At 40.9% G+C, this 20389-nt stretch overlaps 1 protein-coding gene across 3 annotated transcripts; it reads right to left on the bottom strand.

The window, feature by feature from the left end:
* Positions 1-1688: 1688 nt before the first annotated feature.
* On the bottom strand, positions 1689-18729 carry LOC100694392 (sodium- and chloride-dependent taurine transporter). Of its 3 annotated transcripts, none has more exons than XM_005448771.4 (14): positions 18572-18729; positions 13379-13608; positions 13152-13286; positions 10782-11016; positions 10318-10450; positions 9530-9664; positions 8607-8710; positions 8342-8466; positions 6836-6948; positions 5624-5761; positions 5105-5207; positions 4083-4183; positions 3766-3936; positions 1689-3438 (listed from the first exon to the last, which is right to left on the bottom strand). In XM_005448771.4, the coding sequence occupies exons 2-14, from the start codon at positions 13605-13607 to the stop codon at positions 3283-3285; spliced, it is 1878 nt and encodes a 625-aa protein (XP_005448828.1). In that variant the 5' UTR covers position 13608; positions 18572-18729; the 3' UTR covers positions 1689-3282. The 3 variants fall into 3 exon arrangements, with proteins under 3 accessions (XP_005448828.1, XP_025757545.1, XP_003439065.1); XM_025901760.1 differs by having other exon boundaries at positions 18592-18719; XM_003439017.4 differs by lacking the exon at positions 18572-18729 and adding an exon at positions 15395-15539.
* Positions 18730-20389: the final 1660 nt, after the last annotated feature.

Here is a 20389-nt window from a genome sequence, read left to right as displayed (position 1 = left end):
TGAGAGACCTCAAGAGAAGTCCTGTAGAAATCCAATGTGCATTCAGTTTGATTATATCACATTTTTTAAAAATCCATTAAAAAAAAAAACCTCAAATGTACTCTGTTTGAGAAGAGAGGATTATCTGGAATATACAAACCACCTGTGATTGACAAGTATCACATGTCGGTTGCACATTCATCTATTTTCTCCTGCTTATCCAATCAAGGTCACAGTAGGACTGGAGTCTATCCCATTTCCCAAGGGAAATGTCCAGGATACACCCTGGACAGTCCGCCAGCCCATTGCAGGGCTAGCCTGTGACGGTCACGGCTACACCAATGTTTGAATTGCCAATTAATCTAACAAGCCCATCTTAGGACTGTGGGAGGAAGCTGTGGTACATGAAGGGAACCACGCAGGCTTCACACTGGCAGCCGGATTCAAACCCAGGACCCCCTTGCTGTGAGGCGATAGTGTTAAGGACTGTGCCCAACCTGAAAATGTAAAATGAATTCTAGTCATTTCCATTTATGGAGTATTTGACTATGAGCCAATAAACATGCAAATACTCATTATAATCAGCAACCGCTGAAGTAAGGAATTTTTTAACTTTTTGCAATTAAGTGAGCAAGATTTATACTTTTATTAAGGATATTTTGATAGTTCATATAAATATGTTACTAAGATTAAGTGCTAAAAAATATGCTGCAATTTTAACATAAAAAAAAGATTTGTTTTTACTGTTCTGTTGAAATTTAAAAGAAGAGTGAACAGAAAAAGAGGGAAAGAAAAGAAGAAGATCAATATGCAGGATATGGCCCTAGGGAGGCCTGGGCCCCTACAGTAGTCTTTTGGCATATGGGTTGCCTCTTCAACTCAGTGATTTATACTGGCGCCCTCATGCCATACCCTTTTCTAAGTGCGTAAACATCCTATTGCTTAAGGTGATTAAATTCAATATGAAAAATGAGCCTTGCATTTCACTCTTGACTTAAATCCATCTGCAAACATGATTTCGCAAAGGGCTCTCCCGGTTCCCTTGAATCATTTTACACCCTTGCTTTCTCCTGCAATCAGACACTTCTTTGGTAAATCAATGCTCCAAGGATTTGAGTGATGATACAGCAGAGGCCTGCCCAAATAAGTCAGCCCTGCATTTGTGTGTGTGATGTCAGAGCTGTTCCCACCTGCTGCTACTGGTGAACAGTAGATTAATGGAGGAACAGACATTCTGAAAAAAAATTTAGAACAGAGGTCAATGACCCATCGCAGGGAGAGGGGAGTCAGGGTGACAGTGGTGGCCTTCACCAGAGGGCGTCTGAATAAATATAGATGGCTATTTCAGGAATGGAATCACAATGTATTACGATTTGGGCAAGGAGCAAACCTTGGAATAGAAAATGGTGTTAATGAAGGTTAAAGTGGGAGGCATTACCATGAGCTTATTTTCTGCACACAGGTCAAAAACATTGGTGCAACAACCCAAATTGTTCCTGTTCTGGAAGTTAAGAGCTACAAATGATACCTAGCTCAGTGTCATTCATGGATTGGATAAGTGGAAGAAAATGAATGGTTGGGCAAACACCTAATAAAGTGTATATAACATAAAGCATAAACTGTGAGATCTAAAGATAGAAATTTCTCCATTAAGTAGGCATAAACACAAAGAAACTCTCATCGCTTCAGAAATATCAAATACACACAAATCCAAAGAAAAATATGTTTATTTAATCTATATAGAAATGATGCAATGTGCATCTCAAAGGGAAAAACTGTGAGACAAAAATACTTTGGTACATTTAAAATTCCACATTGCAATTTTTTAAAAGGAGAAAGCAGCAGGGTACGGTGGTGGCTCCTACACATGCTTCAGGAAAACAATCCTCAAGAAGTTGCACTGAACTATTGCAAGTTGTTTCTTTGTTATGCATTACGTATGATTAGACTACGCCACCGCTTCACTGAATATTGCACCCTGAATGTGCAAATCCGGGCTCACGATAACTGACATGTAGCGAAACACATTGGTGAGCTTTGATTAAAATAATGAATCAGTGATGGTGTTCAGATGATGTGCAGTATAAAATTGATACAAAAAGGCATATGTGATTTACAAACAATTAAAATTCTACACATAATCTCTCAAATACAACTGAATTAAAAGCCAGACTCCAGTGGTCGTTCTGCAGAGCGCACCTGCTGCTGAAAGCACAACGGAGAGAGCTGTCAGGCGGTTTAGTAACAACTAACGCTTCTGAGTGATGTTCTCACAGATCCCACTAACAATGAGAAATCTGAATATCTGATGGTAAGTTTCTACTTTCTATTCTGTCATCGTCTCAAGAGACAACTAGATACCTCATATCAAAGTTTACAATTTCAAAAAGTTAGAAGCTAAAAATAGTTTCTCCTGAAATGTGTTGCAAATGTAGCTGCGATACTCTGCAACAATAAAAACACACTACAATAAAGGTGAAACAACATATAAAGTGCAAAGAGAGGTTTCAATAAATGCACTGGTACTGACTATAGTAGTCACACAGGCAGTGTACAAATACTCTAAAAATGCCACTTCCCTTGTTTCCCCCCCTTTTTTTTATTTCCTACCTGTCGTTTTCTCTTATTTTATCTCAACTGCTTTCAGGATGGATCGTCTTAAAAAGGCATTTCTCACAGTATTTGGCCAAGACCAACTTGTAACTTAAAAGTTGTCAAGCAAGATTTACTCTATACACTGCATATTGCTGCTCAAAATGTCATGGATATGTTTTCTGAGAGATGTCGGTGACTGGCTTCCGCCGCAAGCGGAGGTACATTCATTTCATTGTGGCATAAAATGACATAAAAATTAGAAGTCAGTACAACAAGACCGTCACAATCACGTGACACCTTCCACCTTTTTTTGCAGTTAATTACTCATTTAGTTTATTTAACAACGTGAAAAGTGAGAATTTCCTCTTTTCTTCTATAGCGCTGGCAAAAAAAAAAGCAAATTCCTCATCTTTCCGGAATCAACAGAAAGGTAGTAAACATTTAAAATGTTTTATCTCGAAATACTGCCCAAACTGAGATCAGTGCCAACTACAGCAACAACAACTGTAACAACAACAATATCAATATAGTAAAAAAATGAAGAAAAAAAAATCACAAGAAAAATAAAATACAATAATAAAACCCTCTTCATAGAAATCAAACCAGACTATCTCTAACGTGAATATACCGGACAATGTAAACCTACTAAAGTTAGCAAATATGATACCACAGAAAGCACATCAATCGTATTCCTCTCACAGAGAGCGCTCACATCATTGTTTCTACAATGGTGTGGGTGGGCTTGATTAAGCCATTGTTCCCATTTGGGTCCAGGGGCTGTGTCAGCTCGCTGCCCTTCAAGTTGTATTCTTTCGGGCGGGAGCTCACGCCTGACTTCGCTGGGGCTGCCACTGCTTTGATCCTCTGAGGGAAGAAGATGAGACATTAAAATAATGATCGTCAGAAACTGGGGTGGTTTAAGGCTTGAAATGACAGTTATCAAGAAAATAAACAAGGGCAGTTGATTAAGGGCAGTTTATGTGATTATTAATTATTGTGTACTTTCTTTTTAAGTAAAATGCTGAAACAAATGAACCAAAAATACATGCAAATTGCTGACTGTTGAGCTCTAATGAAACTGCTAGCTGGACTTTTCTGCTTTTGCAAAGAGCCGCAAGTCTGTTTCCTCTTGACTTTGGATTGATTTTCCTCATTTGAATCTCTGCAGGAAAGCTCCCGTTAAAATCTCACCTCAATCAGAGGTCCCTCAGACTGCAAGATCTTGATGACCATCACCATTGGGATGCAGATCATGGAGGACAGGGCCAAAATCCAGCCCAGACCAATGGCCCAGTCAGGGTACTCATACACCTTGTTATAGGTCAATGGCTTGTACTTCACCAGTGAGAAGACAAAACAGCCCTACAGGGAGCAAACACACACACGCACACTGCATTTAGCACAAGCTGCGCCCCTTACATGTGACCTTCAGCAATCAACTTTTGTCACGCCATAAACCAGAGTGTCTCCAGTTCCTCCAACACAGTGAAGTGCCACTGATCTCTCACCATGCAGAGGACAGGAGTGATTATGGACCAGCTCCATTTCATCCATGGGTTTGGTCTGTAGCCAATCATATCCTCAACTGCATCATAGAAGTTATCGACTCCTGTTCAACACAAAACAGAATAAACAATAAGCCGAGTCTATTTGTTTCTGCAAAGTTTGCCAAAATAGTGAATAGTGCACATTAGATACCAGCGACTCTATAATCTACACGTGTTGTTGTTTCCAATGATAGAATGACCTTGTTTCTGCCTGCTGATATTAGCATGTGACATGAGCCTTTATCTGTGTTAACTGCCATGGACTGCATTGGAGTTTCACTGGGTCATGGCTATATAGTATCAATAATCTTAGCTCTGTCTTTTACATCTTACTAGAGTCTAGTAAGATGTAAAAGACAGAGCTAAGATTATTGATAGACTAGACCATTAATGGTCTTTACTGGCTGGCTGTAATTTGCTGTGTGTTTAGTGCAACTGTGCTGTAGTCCACTGGTGCAAGACATTAGCTGTTGATGTAAATATTAATTCTGTTTTTACTCTTTTACTCTTTTTTGCTGATGAATAGACAAATAACTACTATAACAGCATAATTTCAGCACAGAAGCCCCCAGCTTCACAATTCAAATGTTGTCCGGGAACTACTTTTCTGGACCACAGAGCCTCCACCAATAAAAGGGGTGCCATTAAAGCACATGGGCATTAGCAGGGAAGGTGCAGCTTTACTTCCATTCCATTTAAGGTTTTTCTCTTCTGGCTAAATGTCGCTTTGTTAATATTGGTAGGGTACAATCTGGTGGGAGGCAACTCTCAGTGGCCAATGACAATCTAGCAGGGGACTAACTCCATCCTCACCTCCCCTCAACCTCAAAGCAACCCCACAGTTAAAGTTATTTACTCCTGACGTGGGAAAACCTCACAAGGCCACCTTTGTTTTACACCCCAGAGATCATTAAGACCTCTTTTACGAAACTTTTTGATGGACAGAACAGAAACCTATCGCATCTAGAGTCACTTCCACTTACCATAAACCCAGGCTACAGCAATGCATTCAAAGAACGCAACCCACAAAAGGCACACACCACTGGCTGCATAGTAGTCAAAGAGCTGGAACACATACATGCCACCCTGGAAAAAGCGGAGACAGAAAGCTGCATTAATTATCTGTGTGTGCATGTGTGTGTGTGGTGAAAAAACGGACACCACAGAGATAGAAGGGGGTATTAAATCAGGGTGGGCGAGGGTGCTGAAAGTAGGACACAAGAATCCTGGCACCCTACCAGTAGAGTTCAACAGGTGCTAAGACGTCATTGAAGCACGGTTAAATGCTGAATGGAAAACAGCATTCCAAATTGTTCCATTCTGACACGCCGGATGTGTGTGTGGTAGTGTGCTAGGAAGCCATACTTGGCTATGACAATACAGCAGCAGAGAGGCATGTAGAAAATGTGCGGGGTTATCGCTGTTGTTCATCTGTTCCTTTTCCTTATCTTAACGGGACAGCCATCAGAAGTATGTGCGCTAGTGACTGTTGATGGACTTACTTTTGTCACCATGGCGAGTCCCAGGAGATAGCTCATGAAACACATCACAGCTATGAAGATCTCTCGCCGATAACCTTTCCTGAGGACGGCTGGATACAGATCCACAATAGAGGTGATCTGACCTTCCACTTCAACAAACTGTGGGGATAAAAGCAAAAAAGTTCTCAGAGAATTTAAAAAAGAAAAAAACATTTAAGAATATGCATATCTTTCTGCGTGTGCGCAGCTCTTGTTTTGCCTCCACAAACGAGTGATTAGAGAATGAGGGCCGTCTTTGTTGGGCAGTAATGAGAATTTAAACAAGGCTCCTCTCTGCAACACTGGTTTGTTGCTACCAAGACACAAGAGCAACAAAACAGTGAATCACTGTCTCTGTCTGCTTGTCTGTGTAACACTCTCGCTCCCCTGTGTCTCCTCATTGCCTCATAAGAAACAATATGTTGCAAGAAAACTATGAATTTCCTCGCATTTATCAGAGCGCAGAGTTGTTATGCACAGAGAACACGCTCCTTTGTTGCACAATAACAAAGAAAAAATCCCTGACACAACTGTGGCATGTATGTGTGAGCGAGGTTAACAATATATAGCATTCAGGAGTACAAATGTGCATATAATTTATGGCCAAATAAATGCACCCACACACGCTGGCATTAGTTCTCTCATGGAAATAGCAACACTTGCATGAGCTTTTACATGCACTCAAATTAGAGTGCTGGCCTGATCTTGCAGCTGACTGAGATGAGGAGCTTGCCATGTGCTGGACTCAGTTAGCACAGGAGTAGAATTACACTTGAAGGCAGGAAATGTGATATAGCTGGAGAATCCCTTGGGAGTATACTTGTGTTTTGTCTACTTAGATTATCTTGTCTTAATCAGAGCTCTGCCTCGTATGAAAGCTGGGCTGCTTGCGTACAAACTATTATCCTTACTTTTATTAACTAAATGTTTGGACATCCACCAACTTCCACAAAGGAGCCATGATTCTTAAGGAGTCAAATGTGGTAGTAAAATGCCTTTGTGTAAACCGGTTTCTTGTTTGTCAGTTATCTGATAACTTAGAGAGGTTAGAAACAGAAAGGAGAGACACTAAATGTGTTTTACATATTAGGTCAATGAACCCGCAGACTCTTGGAGGTGTCTGTCTCAAATTTACGGGCATAAGACCAAACAACTGTTCTGAGGATAGCTTTACACTACAGCAAAAACACTGACCTGGCTGTCAAGGCCCAGAAGCAGCAGCATGATGAAGAAGAGAATGGCCCACAGGGTTGGCAGTGGCATCATGGACACAGCTTTAGGGTAGGCAATGAAGGCCAAGCCAGGACCTGGAAGGAGAACAGAGAGGGGATGGGGAGAAGGGAGAGAGGACAGAATTAACATTTCTATCTAATTTTGGCTTGGCCGATACAGTGTGAGGGAATGGTAAAATAAAGTAAATGCAGAATTAGAGGGGCTGAGCAAAGGAAATACTGTGTTATGGCCAACAAGACATGGAACAGCTCTAACTGTGTGAAATGGTTCCTTTTTTTTTTCCTTTTTTTTTGCTGGCCATATATTAAAACCATCTTTAGATTGGTTTTTAATCTAAAGGTATCCTCTGTAGCACAAGCAACAAAAATCAACTAAAATACATACTTATGTATACAATATAAGTATACATACTTTATAAGTGACATATTACATAACTGCCAACTGTTACTCAGTGTATATTGCCTTTCTTACTATACAAATCACAGCTGCCTAACAGAATATTTACACCTCATTCATTCTGAACATGAGTTTATCAGGATGCATTTCAATAAGCACTTAATATCTGTGACATGCTACACTGCATTTTGGTTCTCAAGGTGTGCAGTGATAATAAACCTAATTTAAACAAAGCAGACATGGATTTTAGCAAAGCAATGAACCAGTTCAGTGAGATATCATAAGAGCATCAGACACAGACTCCATCAATTGAACAGCTGAGAAAAATGTAGGTCAAAATATTTGAAAAAACATATACATATATATATATATAGATATATATTTTGGTTTCCATATATGATGGAAGCAGCATAGAATTACTGTGTTCATTTGATTACTTTATTATATTCCAGATAGCAAAACTTTTAACTTAAACTGAGCAGAGAAAGCATGCTTAAAGAAGACACCTCCCCTTCAAAGTCAGCATAAGAAATAGAGGAAGACAGATCCAGAACCAGTGGCGTCCATCTCAGGAGATCCACAGCTTGTTAGCAGAACTGGGCTTACAACATACAGTTACGTACATACAGTAAAGGGCCAGTCTTCTTAGCAATGGTCCAAAAGATAAAGCTACTGAACGGCATGAGGAGGATGACTGTGAGACAGACTGGTGCCACTGAACAGCTGTAGTAATGATGACGGCACAGTGCAGGAGCTCTTTAACGCCGCAGTTCATTGTGTAGCTAAAACACACAGCATCACACCAGTGCCGTGAAATCTGTCCTTAGAAAACGTGGATCACACTTTGTAGAAATAAACCTGTTTCTCTGAGGCTTTTGTTCAAGGAGTGCGCAGTTGCCGATACCTCTACGTTGCTAGATTTCGAGACTTAGATAAGCTACTTCTTTAAAATTCAATTCAATTTTCAATTTTTCCAATTGTCTTTTTTTTTTCTTTTTTTCTTTTTTCTTTTTTTTTAATCCGGGCAGCAGCGCCCACCATCACTGCTGCCATCACCTTGGACCCTCGTACCTGACTCTGCCACATCGGCAATGTCCACCCCTTGTTCTTGTGCCATGAAGCCCAGGACGGAAAATATTGCGAAGCCAGACACAAAACTGGTACCGCTGTTGAGGCCTCCCAGCAGCAAACAGTCCCTATGTCACACATATGTCATGGAGGTTGTTAATGAACACAGGTGGAACCGAAGTTCCCATTTTCTTTTCACGCAACCGTCTCTGACACGAGTTGCTGTCACTACTAGACTCCCACTCGCCCTAGTGGAAACACAGCTCACCTGTAGCAGTTGTATTTGTACTTGTTGTAGCTCCCCAGTGACGTCATGGCGCCCAGGCAAATGGCATAGGAGAAGAAAATCTGGGTTCCTGCATCAATCCACACCTGAGAAGTAGGATGTGATTGCTGATTTTTCAAGATTTCAAAAGATTGCCTTAAATCTACAATCACTGGTCTTTTTACATGCTTAAGGGTAGTAGAAATAAGGTTTAAGTACTCCATCATCATCATCCTATCATCTTGTTCTATTATATCCAACACACAGAACGATGTGACCAGTAAAATTCAAACAATGAACTGAAAATTGCTCGAAAGCTAAAAATCGTGACCATGTTGTTTGACTTGGAACTGAAGGGGAACTGAACTGAACATCTAAGGAGCATGAGTATGATGTGAAGGTGCAGTAAAGCCATAAACAGCAGCAGTGGAATATCTTAGCTTAGCAAAAAGTCTGGGAACAAAAGGAAACAGACAGCCTCTGACTCTTTCCAAAGGCAATAAAATCCACCAGCAAATCCAGAGATCACTAACTGGTATCCATGGAGGGAATCTGATAGGTAGGCTGTTCCTTCCTCTTTTTAAATATATATGGTCAGAGTCATGTCTTGAATGTAAGCATATTCACTTGCTTTTGCAACTGTATCCTATTAAACTGCTTTGTTGCTGCTTTTTTTAATCTTTTGGTTTAACGGACTAAAGTTATATTCTCTTGATGTGTGAGCTATGCAGGTGCTTTTTGGGATCTTTATGCTAAACTAATCAAACCGTCTGCGTTGTATAGCTTCATATTTAAAGTTCAGAAAGCTCATTTATTGCTCATCAAAAAAACAACAAGTAAACGTCTTCCTTTATATAATTTTATATGACCCAGAGTCTATTGTAGGAAGCTTTAACAGATCAAATAAAAAATGTTTTCATTCTTACCTCTGGATCTTGTAGGCGGGTTACGTTAGGGTAAAGGTAAAATTTGATCCCTTCTCTGGCTCCAGGAAGAGTCACGCCACGCACCAGCAGTACAATCAGCATGACAAATGGGAAAGTTGCTGTTATATACACCACCTAGACCGGACAAAGGATTTATTAGCTAAAAACAATGAACAACACTTACAGGGTTATGACTCATCACTGTTGGGATATACACTTCTTCATTTTTTAACTTTCATTTCTACTCATATTTGTCCAGCTCCAGCTCAAAGGAAACATTGTTCTTATTGGGTGATAACAATTTCCCCCTACGAATAACTGAGTGGAGGGCCTACACTTCTTCTATAAGAAAGGTCATGCATGACACAGTATAACGTGGCATTCTTGCAATCTGCATACAATAAATCCTGAATTGTTAGCTGATCATTTAAGACAAATTTGTCACAAAAATAGGGAAATACGCACACCTTCGGTTCCTAATAGAGTTAATAATTTTCAAAGACTCATGCCTTTTGCCTCTAACCCATTTTCGGGTCTGCTAACAGAAACAAAGGCAGGACTAAGGAGCGCCAGTCAAGTGTTTACAGCAGACAGTGTGTCTAGCCAAGGACTGACTTCCAGGACAACGTGGAGGCCTGTGTCTCTTAATCATCTTTATTAACCTTGTTTCCAAGCATGTGGGCTTTCTCTGAGCAGCAGTGTTTTGTCACTGACTTGTTAGGGAAAAACTAAAAAACTGCATCCAAGCAACCCAAAAAGTACAGGGTGTGTTGATGAGTCACACTCACTTTCCCTGTGGACTTGACTCCCTTCCAGATGCAGAAAAAGCAGATGACCCACACTGCCAGGAGACACAGTGCTAGGTCCCACTTCAGGGGCCCTATGTCTTCAATTCCAGTGGAGATGCTTAGGACGTTGCGTCTGCAGAGAAAACGTATGTAAGTCCCCAACTAACAATTCACGAATTGCCATTACATCCAAACATATTACAAAGCAAATGTGCATGAAAAAAAAACAACTTTCCTTCAATTTAATCCCACAGTTAAGGTCTAACTTTGAGGATGAATTAGCATGGTGCAGCACAAACCAAGTTTATATTAAACTAGTGGAGAACTAGTGCTTCCTAAAAGTAAACACTCCTCTTGCAAGAATGTCGCTGTTCAAACACATTTACACAAGCAAGATAAAGAAGCGCTGTTACTTTAGTATATTGAAGAGTGGATGTGTGTGGGGGTGTGTGTGTGCCACTCACTCCCAGAACTCGGTGACGGGGGAGGTAAAGTTGGTAGCGTTGGCTGCCAGCCAAAGGGTCTTGTTCTTGCGCACTGTGTCCTCTACACAGTGCTCTGTGTTCCAAGGCTGCTTGCACTTTGCCCAGGGGAGCTCGGGCTGAAAGCACTGAAACAGGTAGTAGAGTCCCCAGGCCAAGATCACAATGTAGTAGATGTTTAGTAGAGACACGATCACGATAGAGGCATAGCCAATACCTGGAGACACAACAAGAGGGTGGGCAGATTTGAATTTTAAGGTAAAAATCTCTTTTAACATTTGAATCAGGCTTTGCGTCGGCTTCGTTTAAAGCTGCAGTGACAGATTTGTGACCACTTGTGGGCAAAAAATAGCTGTGAACACAACATTGACAAAACACGTGATTCAGTTCTCCTTTTTTGTTCAGCTGCTCACCTACCCTATCAGTTTGTTGTTTTTGCTACTGCCTATTGTGAGAGCTCAGTCAGAGTGAACCAAAACAGGAAATTAAAACAATGCAAAGTATACAATACGGCACACATAATTTGCTGCAGAGATGGGTTAAAATTCCATGCGTGTTCATCAAAACAAGCTGATGGGAAATTACTCATGTGAGCCTCTGTTTATTTCAAAATATCGATAATAGCCACTTTAAAAGAACATGAAAATATTGTGAAGTTACAGCAGAGACACGGAGTGTGGTCAAAGGTGAACAAGAAGCCTTTATTCGAACTCGAACACAGAGAAACACAGCCCAGGCTTCACTTGACTATCTACTGTTATAATGTCCTTAGTGTTTTTAAGTTATTTTTAGATGACTTTGCTGGGAACCTGGACACAAACACCCCGGTACTCTTCCATTGCTTTGGAGTATTTTTAAACTTATCATCTCTTTCACTCCCACCTCCCCCTTCCTACATTCCAAATGCAAACTGATAGACGACGCAGCCCTCCGATGTGTACGTGCACGCGGTGCACATGAGTAAACTCGCATATTCTCTGTGTAATAAAAACACATTAAGGTATGCTGAACAGCACAGAGAGCTGTGATTGGTCAGTTCCGCAGCTAACTGGGGACTTTCTCTATCGTGCCTGAGGCTATAACAGCAGGTGGGCAGACATCAGCTTCGGCATTCTTTGGATAACAGGGACTGTTGACAGCTGCTGGAGATCCGGGAGCCATGCAGTTTCCTCTTCTTTCCTCTTGCGTGACGTCCCACGTGTGGACATGAGTAAGAGTGTCAAAGCAGCTGCCACGGGTGTGGTGCGTCAGTGCTTGTCTATAGCTGTCATTCAAATGTAAAGGGCTGCATGTAAGAGGTCCCGCAAGAGCTCAAGTAAAGAAATCAGGTGACAAAAGAGCAACTGTGGCAGTGTTGTCCCGCAGTACTCACAGTTTTGATTATATCTCATAATCCAAAACAAAACAAGCAGGCACGCTGCAGCTCCATGGCAACAAAATGATCAGAGTCTCATGCAGCAGGTTTGCATAAGACTCTGATCATTGCTAGGCAACTTTTGCCCCCTCATAGTCTGTTTCTATGGCAACCAAGAACTCATCAGTCGATTTCAGCAAGCACATTTTGGGGGAGAGACGCGACACTTATTATGAACAGACATCTATGAGAGAAAACTTGCTGTCCTCTCCCACCCAGCAAAGAACCCTTTATGCGCTAGATACTAAACAAATAAGCTAACCGTGTTGTTGCGCTGAAGCATGCACACAGCTGAAGTTCACAGCAGTTCCAACTGCTTGGTGGCGCGTACATGCTTGTAGGAAAATTTTAGGTAAGTGTGCTTGTCGTTCTTTTTTCTTTGCTTTCTGTATGAATAATACAAGCTTGCTTTACATTTGTTCAAGAGTTAGAGTAAGCTGGAGATATGTGATGGTGTCTGCATGAGGACTGAGTTGTAAATGTAATGTTGTGAAGCATTGTGTGTGTGTAGTAGAGCTATAACTGGGTTTTTAATGTTTTTTTTTTTTTTTAAACGGGAAAATAACCTAATATATAAACATGCTTGTCCTCCAGCCGAAGCTCTGATCCTCGATATTCAGGAATTTTAATTCTTAGCTTCTGCATTTCTGCATTCTTTGTGATGTAACCTTCACAACACAAAGCAGTCTAATGGGGTAAGACTGGTCTAATTGCACTGGCAGAGAGAAGAGGACACCTCGGCAGAACATGCTGTCCAAATGATGAATACTGGACTGACACAGGAGGAAAATGAGGGCAGAAACCTCGCTCAGACAAATGAGGCTTTTACTCAGCGTTAAATATTAAACGAACGAGTCGGGGAACATTTGTGCTGCTGTGCAGAGGTTTTATTCTTCTTTCTGTGGGTGGGAAGTTTGTTTTTGTGTGTTTGAACTGACCAGTAAAGATGGGGCAGAGCTTAGCCCAGCAGGTGATCCCTCCCTCAGAGGTGTACTGGCCCAGCGCGACTTCCAGGAAGAACACCGGCAGACCACCCCCGAAAAGGAAGATGAAGTAAGGGATAAGAAATGCACCTGAGGAATTCAAGCACGATTGAGTTCAGATATTTTGTGACCTTAATATTGATCTTTTTTTAAATATATCTGTTGTGCATCTATTATCTTACCGCCACCATTTTTATAACAAAGGTAAGGGAAGCGCCAGACGTTTCCTAATCCGACAAAGCCTCCGGCCACGGACAGGACAAAGTCGAGCTTACTGGCCCACTTCTCCCTCTGAGGAGCTTTGCCTTCTGCCTCATCCTCAGGTCTCGTACCTGGGCTCTTCCCTGGTGAAGGTTTCAGAGTGTCCTTGTGAAAGTCCTTCAGACATTGAAGCTTCTCTTTTTGTGCCATGCTGCAGGCAAAGAAAAAAAGACACAATGATACAAACAAAAGGAGAGAGGTGAGCGGGAGGCGCATTAGGGAGATAATGCTATCTCCTGACTGTGTTTCGGCTTGCTGTGCGAGCACATAATATACACGACAATGCTGTTAATCTTGCTAATCTGAGCAACTCATGCCTGGAGGTCATTCAGACTATAGAAATGGTTGGGGAGCAGATTTGCATTTGACAGGAGAGCAGAGGTATATTAGATAGGATACTGTATGGAATGAGCTTCAGGCAAGAAGAGTCAAAATGCAAATTCTACTATTTTACCAAGAGATATCAAAACATCAGCGCTACAGATTGCAACAGAATACACTGGAGCAATCACACAGTGAAGAAACCCACTGTCCCTCTTACTCTGTCGCAATAATCCACAGATGAAGAAAATCATTTGGTTTTAAACACATGCTGTAAACCACAGTTAGATTACACTGTTGTAATCAAGATGAGTGTTTTTTACAATGCAATGAAAGGCTTTATGAACCCGAGTTAACCTGAAGGATCTCTGTTTTTTTTCCTACCACATCAGTAGCGAGTCAGTTCAACAGGATCCAAATTTAGAGAGGAAGATATCCTTGTACATCCTCGTAGTGCTGGCTACTCTCAAGAAGCTACAACAGCCTAAGTTAACGCCAGTGTTTACACTGTAAACCATCTTTCCACGAAAGACAGGATTTGTTAATACAGGTCGAGGTATCCTATTGCGCTGCGTGTGCCAAAAAGAAAAAAGCAACCCTAATAGGGTAGGAATAACTGTGTAACGCATGGCAAGGCTGAATATAATTTAAGCTCCCAGCCGGTGGGTGTTTTAGAAAGAACAAAGGAGCCATGATGACAAAGCTATAATTAATTTTAAGATATGAGATTCAATCTGATGCTACTGAGAATGAGTTGGCAAAGCAAAATCAGATACTTCCCCTTAACAAAGATCAGGTGATGAAAAGCATGTGCAGAAACTAACTAATCTGAGTTCAGTTCCTCTTGACACCTAGTCAAGAGAACTTTTTTTTTTTATAGAGACAGTTAAAAAAAAAAGAGGCAATTAAAAATATAAGGCCGTTTGAATTTACAATCATGCTTTCATCTCTCAGGAAATGGACTTTACCCAACAACAACATTGGGGAAAAGATTCTCTGAGAGCTCTCACATGTCTGTTGTGGACTCTGTCTCCTCACTAAATTAGTGCACACTGTGAGCCATCTTTTTCTGAGTTTTCTCTCTTCCTGTTATGCATGACAAGTTCACTTGAATTGCTTGCCATTCTCAGGCTTGCTTACATAACTGGATCAGTTCTGTTTCTCATCCTGTTTCTCTCTCTCGCTCTCTCTTTATCCCTTTTACTCCCCTCCTTTTACTCCCGTCCACTCAGCGTAAGCTTTCACTTGCCTGCCTCGTGTTAGGAAGCTATAGATTTAAGCAAACAGTCCTTTGGGCTGGCCCCAGATATAGCTCACAAGAAATTCCCTAAGCTTATAAGAAGGAAAACAGTGGACTTGTTGAAAATCCTCAGTGATGAATGTAAAATTATTACTGCCTTTCTTCTTCATGTCAATTTGCATCACAAAAACAACAACAACAACAACAAAGCCTATTCGCAGTTCTTTCACACTGTATTTAATCTCAACAAGAGGCTCTTAATACCCCAAAAACATTACTTTAAAACCCACTGACAGACAAAGCTGTGACTTCACACACCCAAGCTGTACCCGGTAAAATCAAATCTCCCCTCAGAAAAGCAATACAGAAAACTTACATTTCCTTCATGGCTGCGACTATGTATAGTGTTCCTCTCTCTCAGCTGTCACCATTCCTCTGTACTGAATGTCTTTATGCCGCCAGGGTCAGAAGAAGTGAAGCTGACAGCAGAGCCCGCCCCTTGGCTAAAGACAATTAAACCCAAAGTAGAGATTGGACACAGCTTTCCTCTGACAGACAACTCAGGTACCAACATGGGAGACTGTAAATTTCCACTTACAAGTCCCTGCCCACAAACATACAAACTGCCAAGTGGTGGGGGATGAGTGTGTGTCACACAAGCAATGCATACACATACTATTTATTCATGTTGTAGACACAGAGGACATTTCAGAGGAAGAGACAGACTGAGAGTCCTTCACTAGTTTATGATCTGGTACAAAGGAACCAACTGAATGAAGCATTGAGAGTTTGTTTGTTTATTTGTTTGTTTTAGACACTTAAACAGAACTGAAAAATGAATTTAACTTCCACAACCCCACTTCCTCTGAAGAGGGATCTTCATGTGAAAACTACTTTAATTTAAGACCATGTCGAGATGTCCTCTGTCCTTTCATGACACGTGGCGTTTTATCTGGGAAATGTAAACAAGTACAGTATCAGCTAATAACAATGCCAAATAAGGTAATGTGTCTCCTCTGCTTGTCCATGGTCTATTGGGATGCAGTTCATTGCTTCAGTGGCTCACAATGGCTGGCATGGAAAAATCCGTTTAAACTCCTCCTGAGGATTTACACAGTTAAATGAGGGACAAGAATCGGCTAGTGACAAGCTGCCGGTTAAATACACCTTTGGCCCCTCTTGGATTCATTATCCATACAGTATGTTCCTCAGTGTCGTGCTCTATATACAATTTGGGTTATGCCAAGTTAGGTCCATAATTTAGCTAATAATTAGCCATGGATTCTTCATAATTCATCGTGTCATGTCCACCAGCAGTTACATCATCAATAAACACTTTGACCTGGTTTTAATGGCAGCCATACACGCCCATGCCATAACACTACCTCCACCATGTTTGACAGATGATGTGGTATACTTCATATCATGAGCTCTTTCTCTCCTTCTCCATACTTTTCTCTTCCCATCATTCTGGTTAATACTTCAAGTTAATACTTGTAAATTCAACACTCTGAATCAGCTTCAGATATGTCTGCTTCTTCTGAAATAGAAAGGAAGCACGCCTCACCTGGAAATGAAACTGCTTGTCAGTCAACTGTCCAATTATCTTTTAGCCTCTGAAAATGGGACTAAGCAATAAAAAAGGGGTGTAATTCCGCTGAGGCAAAACTCTTCCTAACTGGACCTAACTATAACATTTGACAAAGACTACCTGATCTCTTGCATGGAAGACCACAAGATTTGTATTCTGACAGTAGACGCTTGCAGCACAAAGAACATCTGTTAGATGGGGTCATAAAACCAAACATAGTGGTGTGTTACGGAAAACGTAGGGATTGATACCTGATGAGTAATATCAAACTGGATGGGTGTGAATATACTTTGTTCTTTCACCTACTACTTGTTTTTTCCCTTTTAGAATTGCGTTTTTGTTTTTGTTACAGGCTTTTACATCTCGTCTTCTGCAATTTGGATAAAGTGTGGGCTTTAAAACTGATGCTCACTTTGCGATGATCAGGTCTGTGTGCAGACTGAACACCGCGTGAAAATGGGTAAATTCATTTATATAGCACATGTTATTAAGCTTTAATGCAATGTTCTTTGCATAAATAAACAACCGAATATGCATCCTGTTGGACTGTGGGAAGGAAATGGAGGAACTGGAGGGAAGCTATGCAGGTGGAGGGACAAAATGCAAATGCTACACAAAAAGGATCCAACTGGTGAGAAGTTTCAAAGCCAGACCTTTGTGAAACGGTAGTTCTAACAACCACACCACTGCACCATCAGCAATAAATGAATAAAAATGTAAAACATATCACATATATGACATAAGTGGACCTGCTGTTCATTAAATTGACCACACAGCAGCCTTCCTTTAAAAAAAAAGAGAAAGAAATAGAAGCTGTTGTGATGGGTATCTAATCAGAAGGCAGTTTAGAAAGGAGGACCACAGTAACTGAAGGTCCCCTTGCCAAAGTTGGGTGGGGTACAGTTTAAAGACCTTTCATTTTGAAGGTGATTCTGTGTTGTATCAGCAGTCAGTGAGCTAATATATTAAAATGTTTGTGTTTTGTGTTTTTGTATTTGAAACGAAGAATTGCATCCAGGAAAACACCACCCATCAAAGAAAATCGAACAGCATCGCATCTTAATTTAGCGGAGAATCCCAATTTATTTTCAGGTTTACAAGTAGTTTCACAGTAATATATGAAACTACTACTCATGTCACGAGTTCACAAACAAAAACACTTTTTTAAAGTCAGCCTTCAAGAAACACTGTGAGCACCTCACCCCCTCCGAAAGGCCAGTTCGGGGATTTTATTTTCAGCACCGATGCCAAAAGAGGTACAGCGACCCCTGAGGTTTTATCCGCTGAGAGGGCGGACTAGTGTTACTAAAGGACACATGCCAATCCATCATACACTGACTGAGGCGGAGACAGAAGAAGTAGGTTAAGTATGTGTCACTAATATATAAGCTAGTAAACGTCTTAGTTCATCACACCTACTTCAGCATTCACTCTGCTAATGATTTGTGGCTGGGGAAAGCGAAGGTGCACCTTGACACTTTCCTCCTCCTCATCACATATCACTGTGAAGCCCGTCCGCCCCTGAACGCACCACAGCAGCTCAGCAAATACGACCAAACAGAAACTGGAAACGCTGTCTTATCAGACACGATGAACAGGCAAAAGAGGGTTCAAAGACCAGAACTTCGCTCCTTTTTCCCCCCTTTTTTTCAGTATGTAACCAAAACATGCCCTAATTTAGGCACGCCGTTTGTATGGCAGGGCTGAAACAGTCTTCCTTCTCTGTAGCGGATACAAGCGCACAGCATCATGTGAGAGAAAAAGAGGAAATGTTTTCAGCTTTTTATGAGCGAATATAAAGGATCAGCAAGCTTGCTTCCCACATCAGAACACTAAATATTAAACAAACAACAACTTACATTTGGATTAATTAGGGTTTCTCCTATCGCACATTTTCTCCTATTAAAACATAGTCTATTAACCTCATGCACTTAATGATATACAAAGAATTTATAGGATTACCTGTCCACCTGTCCTCTTACTTTTGCTAAGCAGCCTGTTGCTCCTTGTTTGGTAGCCTATGTTTAACGACGAGTCATACAATGTAATCTACTTTTTTTCTCCCCCTAAGATCGCTGATTCAATGAGCGTGTGCGCGTTAATATCAGTTTGAGTGGAAAATCACTAGCTTCTCCATGCAACTCTTAAAGTGGCAGTCTCCCTGCATCCGCCCTTTTACCTGATTCTCTTGACAGCTTCTGACTGACAGACCGATAACGACTGGCAAACGTTATAAACCATCGTGCGGCATTGATCAGGGATTTGCAAAAGCGCAGACGATGAACATTTATAGGGCTAAGTTTAATTTAACATGACAGAGAAAAGCACCATAAGAAATAAACCAGAATTACGCAAGTAAATTCGGTATGACTTAATGGCTTTATTGGTGGTTTATAAATGATTGACTATGGTACAATATCGATCAATTATTACCCAATACTGACATACAAGTGGAAAAATACAGCTGGAAGCTATATATCATTTCTAGTAATTTTGATGTTATGGCAATCAATTAATTAACTGTAGCTTTCTGATAAGGTGGTTCACCTCTCATTAAAACCTAGAGTGCGTGATATTCGTGGTTCCCAGGGGATGAATATCCTACTATCTTGTCGTCTAGCACCACCACGAGGGTCATATTTTCTAGTCAAATGGTGTAAAATTAGATTCGATTTTTCACAGGATGAAGACATTTTGAACAGGTGGTAGCAGCAAAAGCACAGGAGTAACCTAATGTCGTCAACAATGGCTGTGCTCCCTGTAGGTATATAAGTAAACCATGGCATTGTGCCATGAGACCAATGGAAGGACCCTTAACCAACCACACCTGTTGGAAAGAAGCCATTTTTACCCATTTTGAATGTCTGGCCTATGTATATGGGTGTCAGTACAACTGATAAAAGCCATTCAGTGGGTTATTCAGTCATTAAAATTGGGTGAGCTGTTAATTATTTACAGATATAATGCTGTCACATCACTGCTGTAAAAACGTGTTTACCGTACTTTGATGTTTCAGTCACGTTTTTATCTTGTAGAACTACATAAAAAAATTAGAAAATGATCAGAGTCTTACTTTAGTCAATTTGTCTGAATCACAATATTCCCAGCAGCCTCAGCTGGACTTCTAATTATATGTTAGCATGCTAACAAGCTAAGCTAAGATGAGTAACATTGTAACTACACCTGACACTTGTTTTATTAGCATTTTCAGCTAACATTATAAGTCAGGATAAGCTAACAGGATAAGTCTCACAGATCTGCTGCTAGTATGCCTGTTTGAGGTTGTCATCGGGCCACGAACTACAGACCCATTTTAATGCCAGCTGGTGTGGCCAATTAAAGACAAAAACACTGCTCCAATTTTTTTTTCCTTCTCGTAAGTGTGAAGAAACACTTTCATAAATGTGTCATACCCATAGCTGAGTCAGAGCCAAGAAATTTAACAACCCCAAGTTAAAGATTAGCTTTTACCTTACCCTTTTACCTTTTACCTAAAATGTGCAAGAAAACAGAAAGGATTGATTCATGTTTAAATATTTCTCCAATTCAAGAAGTGATTCTTTGATAAAAACAGATGATGGAAACAATAACTGAGTCTACTGAGTCCATCCATTGAGCCAGCCATTTTCCTCCATCCATTAACCCAGAGGTTCCCAAAGTGTGGGGCCCGCCCCCTAGGGGGGGCGCAGAGCCATTGCAGGGGGTGGGGCGCGGTATGAAAAGAAAAAAAAAAAAAGAGCGCTTGGACACTGTGGACGGCACGAACATTTTTCTTGTAAA

This window comes from Oreochromis niloticus, linkage group LG20 (genome assembly GCF_001858045.2).
Source record: "Oreochromis niloticus isolate F11D_XX linkage group LG20, O_niloticus_UMD_NMBU, whole genome shotgun sequence".
Lineage (NCBI taxonomy): Eukaryota > Metazoa > Chordata > Actinopteri > Cichliformes > Cichlidae > Oreochromis > Oreochromis niloticus.
Note: the sequence above shows the minus strand (reverse complement) of the source record. Positions and strands in the feature narration are given on the sequence as shown.